This window comes from Eretmochelys imbricata, chromosome 21 (genome assembly GCF_965152235.1).
Source record: "Eretmochelys imbricata isolate rEreImb1 chromosome 21, rEreImb1.hap1, whole genome shotgun sequence".
In the NCBI taxonomy this organism is placed as follows: domain Eukaryota; kingdom Metazoa; phylum Chordata; order Testudines; family Cheloniidae; genus Eretmochelys; species Eretmochelys imbricata.
Window position 1 is genome coordinate 1,403,007 of NC_135592.1, and position 17,477 is coordinate 1,420,483.

Sequence of the window (17,477 nt, forward strand, 5' to 3'; positions counted from 1 at the left end):
TGCCCCTCCAGGTTTTACATTGACTGAGGTCTCCTTTCTTTGGCAGCTTTGCTATATGATCCTTTTGTTTCAGTTACTGAGCTACTGTATATGCAAGGTCCAGCTTATACAACACCTACCTGTGCCCAATTTAGATCTGATCTTTAATCACTTTTTGTAGGAGTAGTGTGGTATAAGTTGCTTGCTATTTTGGAACAATTTTTGCTACCACGAAGGCTCATCTTCCTGTTCAACTCAGTGCCTTACACAACATAAAACAAAAGCTCTGGAGGAAATCAGAAGTAAAAGCTTATAGCTGAGGCATGATTTTCTGTTTGCTACTCTTGAGGAGGGCACTGTACCCGCCTCTGTGTACCTGTGCCTGCGGCCCGCGGTCCTGGTTCGGAACCAGGCTCGCCCTCCGGGAACATCCTCTCCAGGGGCGGATTAATCACTGGGCCAGGGGGCCAAGGCAATCGGGGGGACCCTCGACGGGTGCTCCTGCTGTGGGGGTGCCGGAGCACCGGATGGGGGGGATGGGCCTGCAGGCTTAAGGGGTGGGGAGGGGCCCCACTTGCTCTGGCCCAGGGCCCCACACACCCCTAATCCGCCTCGGACCCTGACTCCGGCAGCGTGCGCTCCGGTGGCTGGAGGGCGCGTCCTCACTCGAGCCCTGGGGCACAGCGTCCTACACTCACTGCACGGCTTGCGGCCTGCGGAGAAGCAGGGACATGGCCACGCTCACGGGAGGCCGAGCTGGAGCCGGCGGGCGGCGGAGGGGGATCGGCGGGGCCGGGCGCGGTCCCGGCTCCCACTGGTCAGCTGTTCTCAGCGCCCCGGCGCGTGCGCGCGCCCAGGTGACGGGCCCGGGGGGGGGGGGCGCTGCCCGCACGCCGGGCACGTGCTCGGGGGCGGGGCGCGCAGCGCCGGCCGGGACATAAGTAGCGGCGCGGGGGCCCGCTCGAGGCCCCGCCTGAAGGAATAACGGCCGCCGGTCCCTCGCGGTGGGCGGGGCTGAGGCACTGCGGCCCCGGGGCGATGGTGCTGGGGGCTGCGGCCGCCCCGCCCGCCACGCAGGTGAGTTGGGCCAGGCGCCGGCGGCGCTCTGGGGAGACAGCCTGGGTCGGCGTTCGGCTGGCGCTGCCTGCGGCCGAGCGCGTTCGGTGACTCGGCTCGACGGCCGCTGCGGGCCGTGGGGGAGCCAGGCAGAGCCAGTCGAGAGCCGTTTTCCCAATCCGCGCTCGCGCGCTGTCCCTCGCCTCGCTCCGCAGGCTGCCGTCTCCATGGTGACGTTCAGCCGCAGCGGGAGGGCGCCGGGCTGCGCGTGGGGCGAGGCCGGAGCTGGGCTGGGCTGGGGGTGAGGGGGGCCGCGAGGGGGGCAGACTGGAGCCGGACCTGCCCTTGAGAGGCGGGGCTGGGAAGAGATGGGAGGGGCAGGAGCGGGGGCTGGGGGGGGCGAGCGGTTGGCCGGGGAGGAGGCGAGGGGGGCGAGCGGTTGTGGCGGGCGAGCGGTTGGCGGGGGGTTGGGCGAGCGGAGCGGGCGGGGGGCGTGGGAGGGCGAGGGGGTTGGGTGGGGGCGGGGCGGGGGAGCGGGCGGGGGGCGTGGGAGGGCGAGGGGCTGGAGGGGTTGGGCGAGGGCGGGGCGGGGAGCAAAGGTCATTCCCACCCGTCGGGCGGACGGCTCTGTCCCGCGGGACGGGAGGCCGCTGGGCGCGGCCTCGGAGCTGGGCTCTGCCCGCCTCGGAGATGGCTCCGGCGCCGGGTGCAGCCGCGCCCCGGCCCGCCCGGCCAGTTCCTCTCCGCGCGTCGGGACCCGGCGTGTGTGAGGGCAGCGCGCTGCCTTGTTCCCTTCTAGGTCACTCGTTGGGCGCGGGCCGGGGAGCCACATGGCCGCACGTGGCAGAGATGCCATCGCCTGGTACCAAAAGAAGGTCAGTCGTAGGGCGAAGAGCCGCCCGTGTGGCAGCCCTGCAGTTTGCAACCCCCCCTTTGCTCTTCCTGGTGCTGAGCGAGAGCGTCCGTCTCTGCCCCAGCTTTGCTAGGAGAGGGAGCTTGGCCAAATCACTGGCCCTCCCTTTGTCTCATTCTCTCAGCCCGTAAACGGGGGATGGGGGACACCTGTCTCCCTGTGGTGGTTGTGACTATTAATGTTTGTTTATACTAGCACAAGGCATGCTTGTTTTGTTTAATGTTTCCAGTTCCCAGATATCTTGAAAAAAATACTGCGTTTGCAGCATTGTTTTTTAAATTTTACACTGTGCACAATGACATTTTGTTTTAAGTTATTTTAAAGTGATATTTGAGCTACAAAATACATACATCAATGCAGTGGTTCTCAAACTTTTGTACTGGTGCCCACTTTCACATAGCAAGCCTCTGAATGCGACCCCCCCTTACTAATTAAAAGCATTAATATATTTAACACCGTTATAAATGCTGGAGGCAAAGCAGGGTTTGGGGTGGAGGCTGACAGCTTCTGACATCCCCATGTAATAACCTGGTGACTCCCTGAGGGGTCCCAACCCCCAGTTTGGGAACCCCTGCTTTAATGTATAATGGTCTCTAATCTTTTCTTTGTGGTTTTTTGGGCAGGGTTGATTGAAATTGTTTTGATTTAAACTAGTGAATTATTTTAATCATTTAATTCAAGAAGACAGGTTTCAGAGTAACAGCCGTGTTAGTCTGTATTCGCAAAAAGAAAAGGAGTACTTGTGGCACCTTAGAGACTAACCAATTTATTTGAGCATGAGCTTTCGTGAGCTACAGCTCACTTCATCAGATGAAGTGAGCTGTAGCTCACGAAAGCTCATGCTCAAATAAATTGGTTAGTCTCTAAGGTGCCACAAGTACTCCTTTTCTTAATTCAAGAAGGAAGTCTTGATTTTTCAGTAATTTATTTTAATTGTTTTGTAATTCTTTCTTTAGGAAAGGTAGACTCTAATTTGTAAGCATTACAATGTTTACTTGCAACTAAATATAACCATTAAATAGAAATAAAGTTACATATGCTACATTTGGTGCTTCTCTTTGCAAGCCAGGAGGCTAGGCTACATCTATACATGTTCATTTAAGCTGTGTTATAGTTTACCTCATTTACCAGATTTATTTTGAATTGTGATTAGTGACAAGCTCTAGTTGATCAGAAATTGTTCATGCACAAAACATTTAAATTGTTTTTAGTTAAAACTAATTTGTTGGGTACTATTTTGATTAAAAAAATCAGATCTTGAATTTATAACTAGCTGAGAAAGTATTTGAACTGATTGTAGTTCAGGATTTTATAACTAGTGTATCTCCTTCTCCCACACCTAGGAAAACAAGCTTTCCTGCTTTTTCAATTCCCAACTGGTTTCTTAATTTCAAATGAATTAGTCAAGTCATTAAACTGAACTTGAACTAGAACTGAAATGAAGAAAATCTATCTGCCTGCAGAAGAGCCTGCTGCTGTCAAAAGCTGGTTTAGCACTTGGACTGGTTAGCCAGTGATTTTCAGCAGTTCAGTAGTTTGACTTTTTAAAAAATTTGGAAGGAAATATGTACTAAATATTTTTATATTTGTCACTTTAATAGACTGGTGATTTTAGGTCTTAACACAGGTTGTCATTTCAAATTTAACTTTAAGTTTACCTGTATTAAATTTAAAAAAATCAGGTTGTTAAATCAAATTTTATCAACCCTGTTTTGGTTTGTTGTAAATTAAAGGGTTGTGATGTGAATTTTTTTCCAGATTGGAGCCTATGACCAACAGATATGGGAAAAGTCTATAGAGCAGACTGAGATGAAGGTAACTTTTTCATTTAAGTTGTCCTTTAATTTGCTCTTTGTCCCGTGCCATTTATTGGCTCCCTGTGATGTGGCTGCACCAGTTCTGCTTCATGCAAATCCCAGAAGACCAGCAATGAAAGGCGCTGCAGGCCCTAGGTGTACTTAGGGTACAGTAGTTTGTCTTTGAGAAAAATCAATCTGAATGTTATTTTATACACTACCAAAAGTGCTAGGTATTTTATAGAACAAATGAAAAGACCTAGTCCCTGCCCTGAAGAACTGACAATCTATTTTCAGATATTACTCAATGACTAGTGGTAAGTGTTGGTGTCTATGCAGGCTACTACCACAGCTCCAATTTAACAAATTCCTTTATTAAATCCAAAAGCTGAATGGCATGTATCCTGTTTCTCTAAATATGCCTAATAAATAAGCAATTTGTTACATCCAAACAGTAACAAAACATTTATAAGCGTTTGATCAAGATACTTACAAACTGGCTAAACCCAGGGCTGCTTAGACCCATATTGGTCAGCTCCAACTTGGTCAGGCAGGTATTAGCAATGAACACTTAGTTTATTTTTATACCCTTTAACAAGTGATGTCATTGCCAATCTGCCCTCCTGCAACAACCCTCCTGCTTGTGAATTTGGATCTTTCCAAGAGGTCACTGCCCAAGCCTTCCATTTGTTAGGGGTTTCCAGCTTTGGTAATTCCTTACCAGTAATCCTGTTACAGCTCCCATCTGAGCTCAGGTCTCTCCACTGGGTCTCCTGAAGCTCTCTCAAGCAACTTCTGCCAGCTCTTCCTTGCTGCTCTGGTCTCTGAGTCTCAGGCAGCTCTTACCTATGCTTCCTGTATCTGGCTTGTCCTATCTCCTTTCTAGGGCTCAGGTGTCCTCTTTTAAGATTAACTGGGAGTCAGCTGACCAATCACAGGTGCACTGGCCTCTTTCCTGTTTACCCCCAGTAAATGGAAATAGTGGCTCTAACTGTGGTTCCTGCAGGGCGCAGCTCTTGTTTCAAAATAAATATTAAGTAAGAGCTAAAATAAACAAATATAACTAGGATCTTTGACTAATAAACTTGTCTCCAGAAGAGCACTAGGAGTACTGAATGAGGTTCCTGATGTTAGCACTGGAGATCATCATGGTTTCTGGAGAGATCAGAATAAAGGAAATGCAGACAGTCTTTCGTATTCACAACAAAAATTAATAATCCTTTGTTTTTAAATTTGCAGGGCTTCAAAAACAAACCCAAAAAAAAGGGCCACATACAACCTGACCTGATAGATGTTGACTTAATCAGAGGTAGGTATCCTTTGAATAATAGAGGTTGTACCAAATGCCCCCAGGTTAAATGTGACATACACTTCTGCTTTATGCAATGGTGGGAGGAGGAATGTCTTACCTTTTACCTAGGTCTGACATAATTTAATACTATTGTTTGGTTTCTGAAAGGGGAGCTATTTAGATCATGGGTCTGCAGTGCTAGAAGTTAGCATTAGGGGACCCAGAAGGCCCAGAGTGTGACACCTGGCAGAGGGACTGGAGGCTTGCTGGAACCACAGCATGATCAGCTAAGGGCTGAGGTAGTAGAGAATGTCTTCGGGGGGGGTGGTGGTGAAGGGTGGTCATTGTGGGTTTGCGTTGTGGATGACAGCTTACGTAAAATAGGTAGTTGGGAATGGGCAAGTGGGCTAAGAGGAGGAGAAGGGGCTCATATGATTTTGGATTGAAGGAACTGGTGAGTGGCTGACGTTTCGGTTTTTTCCCTTTTCAAATTATACTGCATTTTAGAGGGAGTTTGGCCTTGACTAGGGAAGAAGTTTATAAGTAAGGCTAAGATTTTATCAGTTATACTTAGTGAAAGTCATAGGCAATAACCAAAAATTCATGGAAGCCTGTGACCTGTCCCTGATTTTTGGGGACAAAATGGGGAGGGAGATGGGTCCAGCACCCACTGCTGCTGGGGCTCCAGTGGTGGCTGAGAGTGCAGGGTTTCCCCTGCAGCTGGCAGCAACTTGGAGCTGTGGGGTCTACACTTGGTGGCTGGGAGCTGTGGGGTCCTCCCACAATAGCAGCTGGGAGTTGCAGGAGAGCCTCTGCTGGCTGACAGCTCCATCCCTGCCGCCTCAGGGCTGAAGGAAAAATGTCAGGGAGGTCTCTAGAAGTCATGGATTCTGTGATTTCCATGACCTCTGTTACAAAACCTTAGCCTTAGTTACAAGTAAAGCATTAGCTATAACTCCCATTTGAAGTACCTATACATTGTTTATTTTCAAGGCTCTACATTTGCCAAAGCCAAGCCTGAAATCCCGTGGACGTCACTAACTAGAAAGGGGATTGTGCGGGTTGTGTTTTTTCCATTATTCAGCCGTTGGTGGATACAGGTTACATCCCAGCGTATTTTTATGTGGCTTTTGGTGCTTTACCTCATGCAAGGTAAGCATTGGAGGGTGCTGTGCCATAATTTATTTGTGGTTATAAAAAACATGATATTCTTCTTGTTCACTAATGCCATTTGCAATGGTAAGGAGGCAACTCTGAAGTGTTTGAGCATTATCTGCAGACACTGCACAGCTTTCCATGCAGCATGCTTCTTGGGTTCCACCTTCTGACCTACCATAAGGGTGCTTAAATGACTTACTTTGATTCAGCAAAAGGGAGGAAGGATGGTCTTGTGATTGAAGCAGTTTACCAGGGCTCATATAATTGAGAGAGATCTGGGTTAAATTCCTGTCCAGTACTTCCTGTGTAACCTTGGACAAGTCATTTAATCCAGTGGCTCTCCACCTTTCCAGACTACTGTACCCCTTTCAGGAGGCTGATTTGTCTTGTGTACCCCAAGTTTCACCTCACTTAAACTACTTACCAAATCAGACATACATAAATGTTACAGCACACTATTACTGAAAAATTGCTCACTTTTACGATATACTTATGAAATAAATCAATTAGAATATAAATACTGTACTTTTCTATGTATGGTACATAGAGCAGGATAAACAAGTCATCTGTATGAAATTTTAGTTTGTAGTGATTTACCTAGTGCTTTTTATGTAGTCTGTTGTAAAACTAGGCACATATATAGATGAGTTGATGTACCCCCTGGAAGACCTCTTCAGTCTGTGCTTCGGTTCACATGCGTTAATGAATTTAGCCCCATTTTACAGATGAGGAAGTGCTCTTGTGTGTGGGGTGGGGGAAGGAAGGGAAGGGCAGCATTGTATAGGCATCTAGGTAAGAAGGGATTAGCATTTCCAGTACATTCTGTTGAAGCTGCTGAGGGCACCATAGTTCAGGCATTTTTAGTTTGTACTAAAAGATACGTTCTAGCTTATTGGTTCTTAAACTTTAGTATTGGTGACCCCTTTCAGATAGCAAGCCTGAGTGACCCCACCCTTATAAATTAAAAGCGCTTTAAAATATATTCAACACAATTATAAATTCTGGAGGCAAAGGAGGATTTGGGGTGGAGGCTGACAGCTTGTGACCTCCCCATGTAATAACCTCGTGACCCCCCTGTCCCAACCTCCAGTGTGAGAAGCCCTGTTCTAGCTCAACCAGAAGGTGTGGGTTTGATGCAGGAATCACTGGGTGAAATTCTCTGGCCTGTTACACCCAGGAGATTAGATGATCATAATGGTCCCTTTTGGCCTTAAAACATCTGAATTTAAGCAGCCTTTTACTGTTGTCCTGGTCCCTGTGGATTTTTTCCATGCACTTCCAGGAATATTTGACATCTGGTCCTTCATGCTGGGATTGGTCTCCCCTTGCCTCCTTTTGAGATGATCTTCCAGGCTAGAAATGAGGCCACAGGGTGGGGGAAACCTGCTTTGCCACCGCACATGCTAGATCTGTTCTGTGGAGAAATTGCGTACTCCACCCTTCTTTGCCAAAGAACCTAGTTAGTGAAGGTACTGTATATCCTGACGTGCAACTCCCCTTTGTATCAGTCCAGCTTCTGTAATAGTCATTTCTTGAAGTGAGCTGGAACTGTATCCTCTGAAGATTGTAAATGGCTTTCATAGGCCACATTCTGGCAGAGGAAAGTAATTTTTGACACACACTTTTGATCCTTTTTGTGGTTCTGTTTTCTGTTTTAATATACTTACAAATCACATTGCAAAGAAAGAAGGAATTTCAGAGAAGTAGTACAAGGGCCACATAACAAGATGAGGGTGGAGTTAATATCTGCAAAAGCTTTTAAAGTGAACAAAATTAATCATTGGGACAATAATAAAAACTGAGACATGCCCCTTTCACCCTTAGGTAGGAAATTCCCAGTGTAGCTTTTGCATTTGATCCAATTTTTCCTTTTCAGTTATAGCAGTCATGTTGTATTTCATGATACCTGTTGCAAGTGCAAGTGAAATCATTGGACCAATGTGCCTTATGCTACTGATGGGAACTGTTCACTGTCAGATTGTGTCCACCCAGATCAACAAACCCCCAGGAACCAATGGAGGCAGCAGCAGGAGGAGGAGGTGAGATGAAACAGCGCACTAATTGTATGCATTTGTAGGAATCAGAGTAATATGATACATTATCTTACTGCAGTGGTTCCCAAACTTTTAACAACCAGTGAACCCCTTTCACTAAAATGTCAAGTCTCACGAACCCCCTTCTAAAAATGAATATTTCCTGGGATTTTCTCCTTTACACGTTCCTCCTACACAAGCATTCAGGTCTTGAGCAGTCCAGTCAAACAACGCATGTTACAACGAAGCTTAAACTTGTTCTTCATAATAATTTTAAAAATAATACTAGCTGCCTATTTTATTTTAAAAACAGCAAAAAAAAATTGACCTCCCTTTCCATTTCTTATAAGGAGTCTTGAAGTTTAAATCTCCTCAGTGTGATAGATATGCTTGCTTTGATCTGCTTAGCTCTTGGAAGTCCAGGGGCTCCAGGCTGCTGGCCCCGTGCTACCTGGGGTCCCTAGGGACAGCTTTGTCTGCCATTTGGGAATTTTTTCCCGAGAACCCCCTAACACTTTGCGAACCCGCAGGGGTTCACGAACCTCAGTTTGGGAACCACTACCTTATTGGATAAAGGTCTCGTTTGCTGCTGTTTTAAGTAAATATCTTATGTGACTGTAAAATGCAGGGATATGATATGTACCATATGCTTGATTGTGGATAGCCCACCTTCTTTTCCCCTTTCACAGCTTTCATAAGTGCTATCACTCTGTCAGGAAGTCCGGCCATGTTACATCCCCTTTATTCTATGCTTTGCAGTTGGACTGTTCTTCTAATGGAACCTAGATGGTCCAGTTTCTTTCTGTGGCCAGTGGTGTGTGCTCCACAAATGACATCACGCTTATGGCCTTGGGAGCTTGACCAGTGTTTTACACTTGCATTAAGGGAGTGGTTTCTCACACACCTTCAGAGGGGGCAAAGGATGACGTGCCTCTGAGGGATGTTTCTTGCCCTTATTTTGTTGTATGGGAGACATTGCAGCTCTTTTTATTTAATTTAAAACGGCGCAATGTCAGTCTCAGTGCAGCCTTCTTGCTGAGAGAGAGGCTGTAACTACTACCCTTATAACATTTCCACAGAGACTGTTTTTCCATATGTTTATCTTGTATAATTTTCCACTTAAATCCTTTGTGGTACTAGTGTGTATTCTCCCCCTGGGGACATAAGCATAATTCCAGCTGATGCTAGTAAAAATTACCTGTGCATATTGAGGGGGATTGACCCCAGTCTCTGCATGACTCATTTGACAGAGCAGCTAGAGTGGTGTATGGATTTGGTACGTGTTTTTTAGGGTATAAAGATGCTTTGTTGCAAATTAAATTCTCTCCACACTCTGTTTTTTAAACAGAAAATTCCGCAAACCTATGGGTGGTGATGGGAGCAGAGATGCTGGCAGCTGGTCTTCCTCTGACAAAGCCAATAAAGGAGATAAACATTTGGAACCTACATCCATTATCAACAGTTTGTTTGGCCTGCTCTTCCGCAGGAGGTGTGTATGCTGCACCAGGAGGGTGTGTGTGTTTGTAATGGTAGTGTACGAACAGTTGAACATTCAGAAAACAAACAGAACGCTTATGAAGTCACACATTCCAAAGCTGCACAAGTTACAGCTGCTCTTAAATGAAACCCAAGGAACACTGCCACCGGAGGAAGTCTGTCGTCTTAGGAGTCCGTATATTTGTCCTTATTCTGGATAGGGGATCATTTTTGGTAGCCTATTTTAGAAACACAATTGTGCAGTGTTAGAGGCGCTCTCCAGCTGGTGTGAGTGACCCTCCTAAGCATAGGTACTCCACTTCCCCTTAGGTCCCATATTTAGTTACCTTGCCTTGCTCAGTTAAGTCAATTTACCCTTTGTTTAACCTGATCAGATAATTTTTTAAAGTATTTTTTAAGACATAATGAAAATCAGGGAAAAGGAAGATGCACTATTTGGGTTCATCCCTCCTATCCCCACTCCCAGCTGAGTTTTTGTTTTTTAGCTGGAAACTTACTCTTCTGATTGTTAACCTCTGATCTAAGCTGTCAGCTTTTGTTACTATTTTAAAAGGTACCTAGTTTCTCCTTTAACTACTTTTTTTACTTAATTACTCCTGAATCCTGCCTTCCCCCTGGATTTAGAATCTGTAGGAAACTTGGGAGCTGGCATTCGACAATGGAGTAGGTTTGTTCCCTCTGAGACAGGGCTGTGAAGTGCCTGAAATTGAGAATTCTGTAGCCTCTCAGCTATTGCTTAATGCTGCACCAGGCAGGCAAGTGACAGAGTAAATTTACATTATCCTTTCAAGAGCTTTGCTCTGAAGTCAGACCATTCTGTTGCGTTTTGATTCCCCAGGTTAAGGAGGGTGAAATTGGTAGCTGATAAAGGGACTGAAACAGAAAGTGGTGTGAGCTCTGTGTATAGTGGCATTAAGCACAGACTTTCCAGATCCGAATATAGGCTGCTGCATTTCAAAGAGAGAGACAGACTTTCAGATGGGGAGAAGAGTCATCGGGTAAGATTGAGTCCTTTCTGCATTGATTCTTCAGTCATGACTGACTTGGTGCTGGCACCTTAATGTCAGATGTAAATATAAACTCCATTTTAATTTACAATAAAACACAAATATGGTAAATATGGAAACCTGTGGGAAGAATAAAAGAGGCCTCCTTATACTGAAAATGCTTGTTTATTTGGATGGTCTGATTATGGAAATCCATTGCTGATTTAAAAGCAAATAGAATTCAAAATTCTACCATGTAAAACATCTGCCCTGCAAACAATTCAGTGCATTGCCCTTCTGTTGGGAGATGATTCAGATTCACCTGATGGAATTTTTGTATGTGACTTTAAAAACCAAAGTCTTGTTTTATCTGTGTAAGCACTAAAGTGAAGGGCTTTGGGATTGGTGAGTCAGTTAGACAAGAACATGTGAAGGAAACAGCATTGCTCCCAAAGTCTCTAATACATGAAGGAGGCATTCGGGGAGGGAATAGACTTGGTTGATGGGGGCACAGCTTTCATGACAACAGTCACGTCTTATGCCCAGGGTTACACACAGACTTGTGGATGTTGCTGGCCTTTGAGGCATCAGGCTATGGAAATGAAGGGGGAGGAGACCAGGAATTGAATTATCTCCTTTTCTGATTTAGTTGCTGGAGAGGTTGGATGTTTCTCCCCCTCTTTCAACTGCTGCAATGAGACAGGCCTGGCCCATCAGTTGCAGAACTTGTGTGATTCTTTGACTCCTCATTCTGCTTGTACTTGTAGATGTAATTTCTCTCTCATTGGCTAAGGTGTTAGACTAGAATTCACACTGTTGGTAACCACAACATTGCAATGGTAATACTGGCCAGATACTCCGCTTGATGCAGATCTGCTTAGTTTTATTAGCCCATTTTCTAGTTTGTTTAGATGGTTGCTTTTCTTCCAGGATGGCTGCACACATACAGGTGGCGTTTCTGATGAGCTGTCAAGTGAGGAGGATGCTGAAGCCATGGCGCAGAGGATTTTGTTACGCAGAAGTGTAGAAGGGGCCTCCAGTGACAATAGCTATGAAGACAAGAATAGGAAACCTCTTACTACTTCAAACCAGTCGGTTTCACAGGTAGCTCTGTTTGATTACCTTAAGATTTCACAAAGTTTACTGTTACTGGCTGTCAACTAACTTTTCCTTTTTTATTTATGACAGGTCAGTCAAGCCATTAAAGGTACCAGAGAGTCCGATAGTGTGGTAGAATCTGAACTAGACTCAACAGCCTTTAGTCAGGTAGGGGTTATAAAATACCAGAGACCTTTGCATCATTTAAGGTGGGCAGAGTGGTACATCTGTTCTATTCAGGTTTTTATACAGTGCTCATCACTGTAGTATCTGAATGACTTCCAGTAGTGCATTGAGCATGTGACTACACATCACTTGTTCTCTCTCCCTCTGCCCAGAGGGATAAGTGTGTGCAGTGATGTCTTATTTTGATAGTTTGTTTTGTTAAATATACCTGTTGCTATGTGTTGCACTTGGAACAGAAAGTGGTGAGGTTTGTGATGGTCCTTAGCTCCTTGCGGAGTTAGTTTCACAGTCTTGGACCAGCTTCTGAGAAGGTTCTGTGTTCCACAGACAGACTTAACTTATTGTTCACAGTTCCAGAGGAGCAAAGCTGTCGATCAGTCTTCATTTCAGAGCTTTAAGCAGTCTTCTAGGAATCCTGGGCTGTCACACTCAATGCTGTCTTGGTTCTCCACTCGTCATTCCCCTGTTGATACTTTTATACAGCCCTGTCTTATGGTCAGATCTGCAAAAAACTAAACTGTGAGCATTCATATATGACACACAATACTCCCTGCTTGTGGATCATAATAGACTACAGCACAAAAGAAGTGTGTGAGATTAGTTTCCAATGTGAAGTGCTTTCATTTGACCCCATTGTCTACTGGCTGCATAGTCTGAAAGGCATAGTGGTTGCTGCAGTACCAAGGGAGACAGGCTAAATGTGTTTTAGACAACTGGCCAATAACCATTCAGAATTACCACCAGGCAGACTCCATGGCCCTCAACTGTGTATTTGGGATTATAGTATTTCCAGGTTGTAAAGCAGGGAAGAATTTAGATGAAGATTGTGTTCTCCAGGTAAGAGTTGATTTTTTTTAACGAGCTTTGTAACTGACACCATTTTAAAAACTCCAATTTTTGTACCTTTTCAGTGCTTTGAATTTTGGACTTTTCATTCAGTTTATGAAATTCTACTGGCAGCAGCAGCATGCTCAGAGGCCTCTAATCACTATTCATTAGAGACTTGGCTGTTGGGAGGATAACATTGTACTGGAGTAAACATCAGGCATCATTCTAAAAATTTTATTTTTCATAGAAATCAAGAAATAAGTCTCCTCCCCAGCTGTATACATTCTCACTAAACTCTGTCCCACAATGAGGACTAAAATGTGTTCTAAATTCTGGTTCCATTTTCCTGGCCTTCAGAGTTTTCATGAAATTAGCGTGTTATTCTGAAGGTGGGAAAACATTAATAGTTTGTTGCTGTAAGTTCATGTTGCAAAAGCATCCCTGTGTAGAAATGCCCTTTCTGTTCTAGCTTGTCAGCGTGGCTTGAGAACATATTACTTGAAGATTAAAAGCTGATTTCTGTAGTTGAAGGCTCCGTATGGAAGTTTACAAAAGTAACTTCTCCTTTTCCTTTAAAGGAATCAAGGTCTTGTTTTAGCGGTGGGTCCCAGAGCTGCAGTGTGTCTCGGAGAGATTCTGAAAGCAGCCGCCATGACTCTGAGACAGAGGACATGCTCTGGGATGACCTGCTTCATGGGCCTGAGTGCCGTTCTTCCTACACCAGTGACAGCGAGGAAGGGAATGTAAAAGGAAGTAAACGGGACCTGAAAGAGGATGTTTTCCAACAGGTCTGTTCAACCACTTGCAATAAAAGAGGAGCCTATGAAATATTTTTCTTTTGATGTAGCTTGTACCCTCTAAAATAACACAGTAGGTAAATTCTGTAGTTGTAACTTGTGCAAACACCTTGCTAGAAGTTTCCTTTGCCAGGTCAAAAGGAATAAAAAAGCCATGGCCTAGTGTCTGTTTCCTCTGAGGATGGATACAGTTTAGCAGATGGACATTTCTGTAAAATTCAATAATGAGCATAGATAATTATCTTGCTTAGGATTTATAAAAAGTTACCATCAGTACCTAGACTCTGGTTGGCTGTCTTAGTTAAATATGAACGTAAAAATAAATGATGACTGCGTTGGACAGGATGCAGGAATGCTCTGGCATATAGACTTGAACGCTGATTCTATGTAGCAAAACTATCCCGATGGAAATAGTGTGGAAATTCAGGATCCCAGCAATGCTTGCTACGAAAGCATCAACATAGCCTCTAAAACTTAAGTGGGAAGATACTATTTATATTCTCCTAGTTCAGGGGAGTGCATATGCACTAATCATAGCTTATCACTCTTTGGATCTAGCATTTCAGTCTTCAGTGCCTGTAATATCCCTTTATTAGTAGTAATAGCAGCCAGAGTGACTGTGAAATGCTGAGGGAGATAGAGGCCACAAAAATAATAATGAGGGCTTTCAAGTACCCCCATATTGACTGGGTACATGTTACCTCAGGATGGGATGCAGAGATAAAGTTTCTTGACACCTTAAATGACAGCTTCTTCGAGCAGCTAGTCCTGGAACCTACAAGAGGAGAGGCAATTCTTGATTTAGTCCTAAGTGGAGCACAGGATCTGTTCCAGGAGGTGAATATAGCTGAACCGCTTGGTATAAATTTAACTATAAATGTGACTATAAATTTAACATTCTGGGGAGGGGACACCACGGTAGCATTTAGTTTCAGGAAGGGGAACTACAGAAAAATGAAGTTAAACAAATTAAAAGATACAGTGCCAAAAGTGAAATCCCTGCAAGCTGCATGGAAACTTTTTAAAGACACCATAATAGAGGCTCAATTTAAATGTGTACCCCAAATTAAAAAACATAAGAGGACCAAAAAAGTGCCCCCATGGCTGAAAAAATAAAGTAAAAAATTGAGCCAAAAAGGCATCCTTTAAAAAATGGAAGTAAAATCTTACTTAGGAAAATAGAATGGAGCATAAACTCTAGCAAGTGAAGTGTAAAAATATAATTAGGAACATCAAAAAAGAATCTGAAGAACAGCTAGCCAGAGACTAAAAAAGTAACAACAAAAAATCTAAGTACCTCAGGTGCAGGAAGCTTGCTAAATCATCCAGTGGCCCCACTGGTTGAGATGTTAAAGAAGTAATCAGACTATAAGGCAGTGGTCTACAACCTTTTATGCCCAAGATCACTTTTTGAATTTAAGGGCAACCCAGGATCTACCCTGACCCTTTCCCAAAGCCCTGCCCCACTCATTCCATCCCCCTCTGTCACTTGCTCTCCCTCGCCCTTGCTCACTTTCACCAGGCTGGGATAGGGGTTTGGTAGAGGGTGTGGGCTCTGGGCTGGGGCTGAAGGGTTTGCAGTGTGGGAGGGGGCTCTGGGCTTAGCATTGGGGTGCAAGCTCTGGGAGGGAGTTTGGGTGCAGGAGGGGGCTCTGGGCTTGGCAGAGTGTTGGGGTGCAGGAGGGGGTACAGGGTGCTGGCTCCAGTAGGGGGCAGCAGAGTTGGATTGCAGCCTGCCACTGGGCAGCACTTACCTCTAGCAGCTCCCAGTTGGTGTCGCAATGTGTCTGCCACTAAGGCAGGCTCCCTGCCTACCTCGGCCCTAACTCTACTCCTGGAAAGTGCCAATGTGCACCTGTGGCCCCGGGGAGGGATGGGTGGGCAGCATGTGGCTCTGCATGCTGCCCCCACAGCCCCCTATTCCCGGCCAATGGGAGCTGAGGGGGTGGTGCTTACAGGCAGGAGCAGCATGCTGCAGGGCCGCTCTAGCTACTTCTAGGAGCGGCATGGGGCTGGGGCAGGCAGGAAGCCAGTCTTAGCAGCAGCCTCGCTGCACAGCTGGAGATCACGATCGACTGGGAGATCCTCTGGCATCGACCAATCACGATTGACCAGTCGGTGACCACTGCTATAAGGCTGTTGGAGTAAAATTAAATATGTTCTTTGCATCAGTCTTCATGGTTGAGGATGTGAGGGAGATTCCCAAATGTGAGCCACTCTTGGTAGATAACAAATCTGAGGAACTGTCCCAGATTGTGGTGTCATTAGAGAAGGTTTTGGAACAAATTGATAAATTTAACAGTAATAAGTCACCAGGACCAGATGGTATTCACCCAAGAGTTCTGAAGGAACTCTATATGAAATTGCAGAATTACTCTAACATATCATTTAAATCTGCTTCTGTACCAGATGACTAGAGAATAGCTAACGTAATGGCAATTTTTAAAAATTGGCTCCAGAGGTGATCCTGGCAATTACAGGCAGTAAGCCTAACCTTCTTACCAGGCAAATTGTTTGAAACTATCATAAAGAACAGAATTCTCAGACAAGACACACAGATTAATATGATTTGTTGGGGGAAAGTGTCAGTATGATATTTGTAAAGGGAAATCATGCCTCACCAATTTACTAGAATTCTTTGAGGGGATCAACAAGAATGTGGACAGGATAGTGTACTTTGACTTTCAGAAAGCCTTTGACAAGGTCCCTCACCAAAGGCTCTTAAGTGAAGTAAGCTGCCATGAGATAAGAGGGAAGGTCCTCTCATGGATCCCTGACTGGTTAAAAGATAGGAAACCAAGGGGTGGGAATAAAGGGTCAGTTCTCAGAATGGAAAGAGGTAAATAGTGGTGTCCCCCCGGAGTGTGTATGGGGACCAGTATTGAACATTCATAAATTATATGGAAAAAGGGGTATTACAGATAAAACAAAACTACAAGATAGTTAAGTCCAAAGCAGACTGAAGAGTTAAAAGGATCTCACAAAACTGGGTGACGGGGTAACAAAACGGCAGAAAAATTCTGTTGATAAATGCAAAGTAATGCACATTAGAAAATATCCCAACTATACATATAAAATGATGGGGTCTAAATTTGCTATTGCCACTCAAGAAAGATCTTGGAGTCATTGTGGATAGTTTTCTGAAAACATCCACTCAATGTGCAGCAGCAGTCAAAAAAGCAAACAACGTTAGGAATCATTAAGAAAGGGATCGATAAGACAGAAAATACCATATTGCCTCTATATAAATCCATAGTATGCCCACATCTAGAATACTGCATGCAAATCTGGTCACCCCATCTCAGAAAAGATATTGGAATTGGAAAAGGGCAGAAAATTATTAGGGGCATGGAACAGCATCCCTATGAGGAGAGATTAATAAGACTGAGAAAAGGAGTACTTGTGGCACCTTAGAGACTAACCAGTTTATTTGAGCATGAGCTTTCGTGAGCTACAGCTCACTTCATCGGATGCATCTAAATAAATTGGTTAGTCTCTAAGGTGCCACAAGTACTCCTTTTCTCTTTGCGAATATAGACTAACACGGCTGTTACTCTGAAACTTGTCATTGATAAGACTGGGACTTCTCATCTTGGAAAAGAGACTACTAAGGGGGGATATGATAGGTCTATAAAATCATGACTGGTGTGGAGTAAAGTGATGTTTACTCCTCATAACACAAGAACTAGGGGTCACCAAATGAAATTAATAGGCAGCAGGCTTAAAACAAACAAAAGGAAGTATTTCTTTACACAGCTTCCAGTCAACCTGTGGAACTCTTTTCCAGAGGATGTTGTGAAGGACAAGACTGTAACAGGGTTCAAAAAAGAACTAGATACATTCTCAGATAGGTCTATCA

The 17,477-nt window shown here is 44.8% G+C and overlaps 1 protein-coding gene and 1 long non-coding RNA gene across 9 annotated transcripts in view; one reads left to right on the plus strand and one right to left on the minus strand.

The window, feature by feature from the left end:
* Window positions 1-930: 930 nt before the first annotated feature.
* The window catches only part of PHTF1 (putative homeodomain transcription factor 1), a 129,593-nt gene continuing 113,046 nt past the window's right edge, over window positions 931-17,477 (plus strand). For 7 of the 8 annotated variants that reach the window (XM_077839049.1, XM_077839048.1, XM_077839052.1 and 4 more), the window contains exons 1-11: window positions 931-1,056; window positions 1,835-1,910; window positions 3,707-3,763; window positions 4,984-5,053; window positions 6,029-6,187; window positions 8,070-8,232; window positions 9,575-9,715; window positions 10,562-10,721; window positions 11,640-11,813; window positions 11,898-11,975; window positions 13,400-13,609. In XM_077839049.1, the coding sequence (XP_077695175.1) occupies window positions 1,866-1,910; window positions 3,707-3,763; window positions 4,984-5,053; window positions 6,029-6,187; window positions 8,070-8,232; window positions 9,575-9,715; window positions 10,562-10,721; window positions 11,640-11,813; window positions 11,898-11,975; window positions 13,400-13,609 (1,257 nt within the window). In that variant the 5' untranslated portion in view covers window positions 931-1,056; window positions 1,835-1,865. The remainder of the gene's footprint in view (window positions 1,057-1,834; window positions 1,911-3,706; window positions 3,764-4,983; window positions 5,054-6,028; window positions 6,188-8,069; window positions 8,233-9,574; window positions 9,716-10,561; window positions 10,722-11,639; window positions 11,814-11,897; window positions 11,976-13,399; window positions 13,610-17,477) is intronic. The other variant, XM_077839050.1, reaches the window with a different exon arrangement.
* On the minus strand, window positions 11,628-16,765 carry LOC144277988 (uncharacterized). Its single transcript, XR_013348510.1, has 3 exons — window positions 14,320-16,765; window positions 12,202-12,495; window positions 11,628-11,758 (listed from the first exon to the last, which is right to left on the minus strand). It is a non-coding gene; the product is annotated as an uncharacterized LOC144277988 (long non-coding RNA).